General features: G+C 43.6%; 2 protein-coding genes across 5 annotated transcripts in view; one reads left to right on the forward strand and one right to left on the reverse strand.

Annotated features, from left to right (window-relative positions):
* Positions 1 to 7,612, reverse strand: part of LOC128374725 (protein C1orf43 homolog) — a 76,175-nt gene that overhangs the window by 22,475 nt on the left and 46,088 nt on the right. The window lies entirely within an intron of this gene.
* Positions 514 to 5,765, forward strand: pygo2 (pygopus homolog 2 (Drosophila)). Of its 4 annotated transcripts, none has more exons than XM_053334980.1 (3): positions 514 to 1,552; positions 2,172 to 2,263; positions 2,346 to 5,765. In XM_053334980.1, the coding sequence occupies exons 1-3, from the start codon at positions 1,501 to 1,503 to the stop codon at positions 4,026 to 4,028; spliced, it is 1,827 nt and encodes a 608-aa protein (XP_053190955.1). In that variant the 5' UTR covers positions 514 to 1,500; the 3' UTR covers positions 4,029 to 5,765. The 4 variants fall into 4 exon arrangements, with proteins under 4 accessions (XP_053190955.1, XP_053190957.1, XP_053190954.1 ...); XM_053334982.1 differs by having other exon boundaries at positions 2,172 to 2,224; XM_053334979.1 differs by lacking the exon at positions 514 to 1,552 and having other exon boundaries at positions 1,564 to 2,263.

Below are 7,612 nucleotides of genomic sequence, written 5' to 3' on the forward strand. Positions count from 1 at the left end.
AAGCCTGAATATAAGTAGGTATTGGTATTTATTTTACTTTTGATTATGTCTATATCCATGAATAATGCCACAGTAATTGTATCTTGTCTGTCGTGTAGACGCATTTTTTATAATATCGTCCTAAATTGAGGTTGACAGTTTTATTAATATTTTCATGTTGGGTATTAATTCAATATCAATATCGTATGTCACTTGATAATGTGCTTAATTGGCTGTCTAATTAATGTCCACTCCTGCCTTGATTGTACAGAGTATAGTTGGAAAGTGTTCCGCTCTGAGCTGCTCCATATGTCCCGGTGGTGGGTACGACACTAACGCAGTTTATTTAAAGAATTACCTTAGACGATGGTGCTGCCGGTAAATTATTGAAATACAATGTTTTATTGGTGTTTATCGTATAGTATAGCGTGTAGTTTCATTATAATATAGAAATAATGCGTTTTATATTCATGAAGGATACCTATCAACACCCCCATTTTGCCTCGAGTTGTAACGTTCCGCGGTGCGCGATGCTCCTGCTTGTCCCTCTTTGTCCGGTGGCGACTGAAGGCCATGATAATTATGGCAAAAATTTGCGTTTTTGAATGAATTATAGTTGACTGGGTGGATCAACAAGCATACACCGAGTGAGGACTGGTTTGCTGGCAATGACACACCAGAGAGTTTCAATTTAAAGGACAGCAGAGCAAGCAACGGAGAAAGGGTACAGTTTGTTTCCAAGACAAAGTCTGCAAGATGGCTAGCTATCTTCAGTGGCATGCTAACGTTAGCTAGCCAAGCTAATGTTAGCATAGTAAACAACAGTTTCTTATAACAAAAAAAACGTGATCGGTTTGCTTTTCCTCATACATGCTGTGACAAGTAAAAAACATTGAGTGCACATTTTTCTAAATTGATTGTGGGATGATAAAGCAGAGTTTGTTGTATATCCAGTGGTGAAATCTCAGCGCTGCTAAGCTAGCCACATTGAGTAACGTGGCTAGCCAGTTAGCAGAGGTAGTAACTAGCTCGCGTTAGCTAGCTGGTCGAGAGTACCCCGCTAACGTTACACATCTGTAAGTGATCATTTTTTTTAAGAAAAGGGAGGGAGGGAGGTGGTCTGTAATTTGCTTCTATTGGCAGTCAAGCCAGGTAGCAAGCGACCAGTTTCAACCCAGTCAGCAGAAACTGGTTTGCAACAGGACGAACTTGTGCTAAGTTAACGTGAACCAGCTCAGTTTTTTACCTGACGTTTTTATTTGGTGACCAAATCCCGGCGTGACAGACACCGTGGCGAGAGATTTTATGCAGCTGGGAAGGAGAGTTTGCAGACCTGGGCCGGTTGATATATACCATAATATAATCTAGTTGCTGCTGTGATGATCATTTAGCGTGTTGACATGACCTGAAGGCAGATTTCCACCTACGCGGCTCAAAGCCTTCAAGACGTCGTCATTTTTAACTTTTTTTTTCTTGCATATGAACGGTGATATGCCACTTCACCGACAGTCATATTAGCTAATGGCTGCCGAATCGGGGAGACTACTGGCGGGACAAGGAAAACGAAGCAAAGGTAGGAATTAATTTCACCCATCTCCCCAAATCAGATCGGAATCATCCATTACTGCGCTGCAATGGGCTGCACTGGTGCTGTTAGCAAACCCCTTCTCGCCTCCCCCATATGTAAACTTCACGACTGTCTCCGGTGGTGGCTGTTTTCCCACAGAGTGGATCTGTGAACGGGGTTCATGTCTATCTTGCTATCAATGTACCTTCAACTCCGTTTCCTCGTTCTCATGTCTTCGTCTTTTCCTGTCTCCCTCATTGACCTTACCTCTTCTGCCTCTGTTTGCGGCCTTTCTCCCTTTTCGCCTGGGTCATTTGGTCTGCCTGGGTCATTTGCGATTCAAGGCTTCATAACTTTGGTGATGATAGCGCCTGGATGTTCAGCATCTTGTCCTCATGCCAGTCTATGTCCCATCATTGAACCCATCTCAACTGTTGGACTTGGATAAAAGAGGCCCTAGGTCTAAAGCTGCTCCACTCTGTCACTAAGGGGTATTGGCCAATCCAAATGTGATGCTGCACTGGAATGGTGGACCAAAAGCATGATATGTAGATGTCTAATTATGTTGTGGCTAATATTACATTTTCCCCTTTCCATCCCTTCTCTCCATATTTTACAATTTCAGCTTCACAGATGAAGAGCCCGGAGAAGAAGAAGGCGAGGAAATCCACGACACAGGTCATTTTTAATAACTTTGCTAAAGGAAACACGTCCTCGGTGTGTGACAAGGTTTAATTATTTATTCTCATGAAAGCAAAAAAGAAACAAACATTCAATATATTCTTCTCCTTCAATTCAGGCGGCAGGGTTCTCCCACCTCACTGAGTTTGCACCCCCTCCGACCCCCATGGTGGACCACCTGGTCGCCTCCAACCCTTTCGACGATGACTTTGGGCCCCCATCTCGACCCAGCGGGGCAGGTGGACCAGGTGGAGCTCCATTTCTTCCAAGTCCAGGTGCAGGTGGAGGAGGTGGGTATGGAGGAGGCGGCAGAATGGGCATGGGCTTCATGGGAGGCCCGGGAGGACCAGGCGGCGGCCAGCCTGTACGGAGGCCACCATTTGGCCCTCCAGGTAATGCCGGACCTCATCATCAGCTCGGCTTTGGAGGAATGCCCGGCTTTGGAGGGGGCGGTGGGAGTGGCAGTGGAGGAGGAGGTGGTGGATTCCCCCCTGGTGGCCCTTCTCAGTTCCAAATGGTACCAAACTTCAGTCCACCCATGCAGCCCGGGCCAGGATTCAACTCCATGTTGTCTCCAGGAAGTATGGTAGGTCCTGGAGGAGGGGGGCCACCCCACCCTAGATTTGGTATGCCTCCGCAGCAGCACGGACAAGGTGGACACCCATTCAACAGCCCCCCATTACCTGGTGGTGGAGGTCCCAGAGGGCCCCCACATGGCCCTATGCCTCCCATGGGTGGCATGGGGCCTGGTCCAGGGATGAACATGATGAGTGGCATGAGTGGTGGCCCTGGAGGCAACATGGTGGGTGGGTTACCAGGTATGCCCCCTCAAGGACAATTCCCACCCTCACAGGATGGCCCCTATCCTGGCCCCAGTCCGCCAGGACCAGGCAACGAGGATGGAAAAAACTTTGGGGGAGGGGGGCCACCCCCTGGGCCTCAGCAGCAGCAGCAGCAGCAACAACAACAACAACAGCAGCAGCAGCAGCAACAGCTTAACCTAAATCCCAATGGCCCCCCTCCTAATAATACCACTCCTGGCCCTCCTCCTAACTCTGGTCCTCCACAGCCTGGCGGAGGCTTCCCTGGCCACCCTGACGTCCAACAGCCCAATGCCAACACACCTGGTCAGCCTCCATCAGCACCGCCACAGCATAACCCCAACTCCTCTCCAACTGGTCCCCTAAATGGATCAGGCCAGCCCCAACACCCACCACCCAATCAGCTGCAGCCCCCCAGCAATACAAACACCCCCAACTCTAACAACTCTACACAGCAGCAGCAACAATCCACTCCACCTAACTCCGCCCCTGGCCCCACCCCTCACAGCCAACAGAACAACACTCCCGGTGCTGGTGGTCCCATGTCAAACGCTGCTTCCAATTCAGGTCAGAACAACATGACCAACAACAACGGAGGCAACACTCCTGGCAGCAACCCCAACCCCCCTTCTAACTCCACCTCGACCCCAAACACCCAGTCTCCACTGCCCCCTGGCCCCGCTGCCCCCTCGACCGGGCCCGGTACTGGCCCTGGAAAACCAGGGGGCCCGGGGATGGTATTTCCTTGCGGTCTCTGCATGGCAGAGGTGCACGACGACCAGGACGCCATCTTGTGCGAGGCGTCTTGCCAGCGCTGGTTCCACCGTGACTGCACTGGCCTGACAGAGCCAGCGTACGGCCTGCTGACTCGAGAGAGCGCTGCTGTTTGGGCCTGTGACTTCTGCATCAAGACCAAGGACATCCAGGCTGTGTTTGTGCGCCAGGGATTAGGCCAGCTGGTGGCAGCTAATGAGAGTTGAGGAGTGGATGACAGAGGAGCAGCGCAGAGGTGCGACGCGTAAGGACAAATAGAGACATTCTTTGCTCTAATCTAACTGAGTGACCTGTGTGTCATGCCAGCTACTTGCCCAACTTTCTCTTGACTAGCCCTTTACTCGTTCACTACACCGAGAAACACACTCATTGACATTCATGCTTATATATAGCACTTTGAGTGACAACCCCCCCTCATATGAATCATAATGAATGTTATAATTGACACAGTCCCTCAGACATCTAGCCTGCCAACCAGCAAAGCACTGACACCAACACTCTACCTCACACACTTTGTGACTGACTGGCACGGATGCTCCCGCACTGACTGACTGAGATTGACTCGCCCCACTCATGCACTACATGAGTGTGATGATATTTCAAACACACATGCACACACACGTTAGGTGGGTAAATTAATCACTGTAAAGTTCAGTTGTTCCCCTAATTGATCAAATGACTGAAAGTATTAATGTTTTTTCTCAAATTGTCACAGCTATAAATTAAAACTGCCATGAAATATCACATTTTGAAAGCTGAAAAAAATAGTTATAAGAGTGCCTGAACATCTAAAGGGCCTTGGATTTTATTCATCAGTTAATTCATGGCTTTATATGTCATCAAATGCTTCATTCTAGCACTGCCCACTCACATTTTCAGCCTTTTTACTGCAAGAAAGTTTAAAAAAAAAAAATCAGTATATTGCAGTGTAAAATCTCAGTAGCAAGTGTATTGTGAGACATGAATATAAATTGAGGGGGGAAAAAAAAACTATTTTTAAGGTCTTTTGACTATTCCTGCACATGCATACATACACACAGCTTGACCCTGTATTTCTTGTATCTGTCATTTTGTACCCAGTGCTGATTAATCCAATGGAGATCCGGGTTGAGTTTTCATTCACACCTCACAGAGGATTTTACCACCGAAATAATTGTAAATATTAGGACAAAAATATTTGTCTGGAACTCCCGTCAGTTGTGAATACGCTGCAGAGTCGACCAATGAACAAAATAATGAGTTGAACGTAATTGTCTTGGTTGTATACAGTATGACGTTTTGGTTTTTCTACAGTTCATTTGAGTCAACTATTTCTTTTTATCTCTGCAGTATACATGGATTGTGAAATCAGTGCTTTTGGATGGTGTTGGCATAGCAAGTAGTGACATCATGTCATATCAGATGTGCATAGTCCTTTTTCTTAAAAAAGAGGGGAGGGGGGTGCATGTGAACCAATGCAGTAACTGTCTGATCTGTTTATGTTTATATTCTGGCCTCTGCGCTGCTGGAGGCCTTGAAGTAGACCAAATAACTAAAGAGCGAAAAATACCCATTTTTTCACATTTCTGTCACAGTATAAGGTGTTTATAACTATTCTTCCTTCTCTTCCTCTCTCTCTCTCTCTCTCTCTCTCTCTCTCTCTCTCTGTCTCTCCTTATTTTTCTTTATTCAATGTCCGAGTTGCCTTTCTTTTAACTTACTCTCAGCTGTTCCTTTATTATTTTGTACTGGTATTTGTGCTGTGCTCTTGCTCTGCTCTGGCGCCTCCTGGTGGAACCTGGAGGAACCAGTGAGTCCCACAGAGGGTGGGGAAAGGAAAGGTACTGAACTCTGAAGTAAAGACAGATTTTTTTTGTACTTGTCCATGTCTGTTTTTATTCATTTTTTTTAAACAATTTGTTTGCTAATCGTTGTATTAAAATGAGGGTTGTAAAACCCAGTAAAACAGAGACAAATGTAATTTGTTTTTTCAAAATGCTCAGATTCATAACCTAAACTGTAATTTTATTTACATTAGAGAAGGATTTTTGTTTGTTTGTTTTGTTTTAGTGCCAGTTTTCTTACAGGGTCACTGTGTGAAACCATCACCAGTTTTTACTTAAAGGTTAACTTTACAGTTTAGCATGAAACCAGTATATTTTTTTTTAGTAATTACTAAACATTTTGCCACAGTTAATTTTATGAAGCTTTTAGTAGAACGGGGTATAATTGGTTGTTGTTGTTAATTCTTAATACTCTGGTTGACAAGCTTTATGAAACAACAGGTAACACTCTTTATTATACAGGTCTGTTCATTCTTAATTTCCCATGATGTTTCTGAGGAAACAATGTAATTTAATACTAATTGTAGGTAAAGTACAGACTGCATTCAATGAGTGAACTTCAAAGAAATGTATCTGCAAATTAACAACTACATTTGAAGTTAACTAATTAAAGTAACAATTTAGTCACTATCCTCCATTTAAGTAGCTGGAAACAGAATGTGGAGCATTTTTTTTCACCATTAGTGCTTAAAAAATGTCTTCAGACAATGTATTAAGATAGCTGACAATTATCAATTAATTTCATTTCTGCATAAAAGATAACTTCATTTATCTTAACAGTGATAGTCATACAATATGAATAACATTTTTGTGTATAGATACTCAATCTAAGTGACTTGGAGAGAGAAAAGAAAAAACCCTGAAAGTTGAGCAAGTTTGCTAAGTAAGTCAATATTTGGAGCATAAAAAAGTCAATTATAGTTAGTTTATATTTACAATTGCAGTTTAGTCTGAAATGCAGCTACAGGAATTACCATGATATCCCCCGTGTCAATAGTTAATTAGTTTGGGTTTAGCAGTGATCAATACCTCTCATAATCTGTGTTTGTGTTAGATATGTTTACAGCCCCATACTGCCGAGCAAACATTTTCACACTAATTGAAATGATTTCCCATAAAAACAGCTGTGAAAATGACAGCAGTGGAAAGTAATCAAGTACATTTAGTCAAGTATTTGCATTTGATTTTTCATTTGACTTTATGTTTTCCACTCTACTACATTTCAGAGGGAAATATTGTACTTTTTGCTCCACTACAGTTTGACAGCTTTAGTTACCTTTCAGATGAAGATTTGACACAATGACTAATATAACCAGATTTTAAAATACAACCCATTGTTGAAAATGAAACCAGTGGTTTGAAACATTTTGTATTTTGTAGTGTGTAGTTGGGCTCACATTTCAGATGTCTATGAGTTAACAGCTTCACCAAATAGTGTTTTTTCCCTCTAAACTTCTCACATGATTTAATTAAAAAAACCTGATGATCCAATATTTCAGCAAAAATAAAAGATTAGAGAAAAAGTCAAAAAACTTAAAACAAAACCCTCTAAAGGTTGGGAAATACTGGACTAAATTAGACTACTGTATATAAAGTACTAGCTCCACTTCAAGCAGCTACAATAGTAACATGCTGCTCTAACACTGATGCTTCACTATTAATAATCTAATTTCATAATAATATATCAGTCAGAGGGACCAAACCACTTTTCTGCAGTACTTTAACTACACTTTGCTGTTACTTAAGTAGGATTTTTTATTTTCAGCATTTCTTTATTACTTTCATTGAAGTAAAGCATCTGAATACTTCCTCCAGCCCTGTGAAACGGGTTATACATACACCGTGTTATTAGATGAAACTGAGGCCGCAGCAGGCGCCGCCTCTCGGGGAGCCTCCTACCAATGAAGCGGGTCCTGAGGCGGGACGATAACTACCCGACGTGCTGGCAACAGGTTGCAGTGGTAGCA

The sequence above is a fragment of the Scomber japonicus genome, chromosome 15 (genome assembly GCF_027409825.1).
Source record: "Scomber japonicus isolate fScoJap1 chromosome 15, fScoJap1.pri, whole genome shotgun sequence".
Classification (NCBI taxonomy): domain Eukaryota; kingdom Metazoa; phylum Chordata; class Actinopteri; order Scombriformes; family Scombridae; genus Scomber; species Scomber japonicus.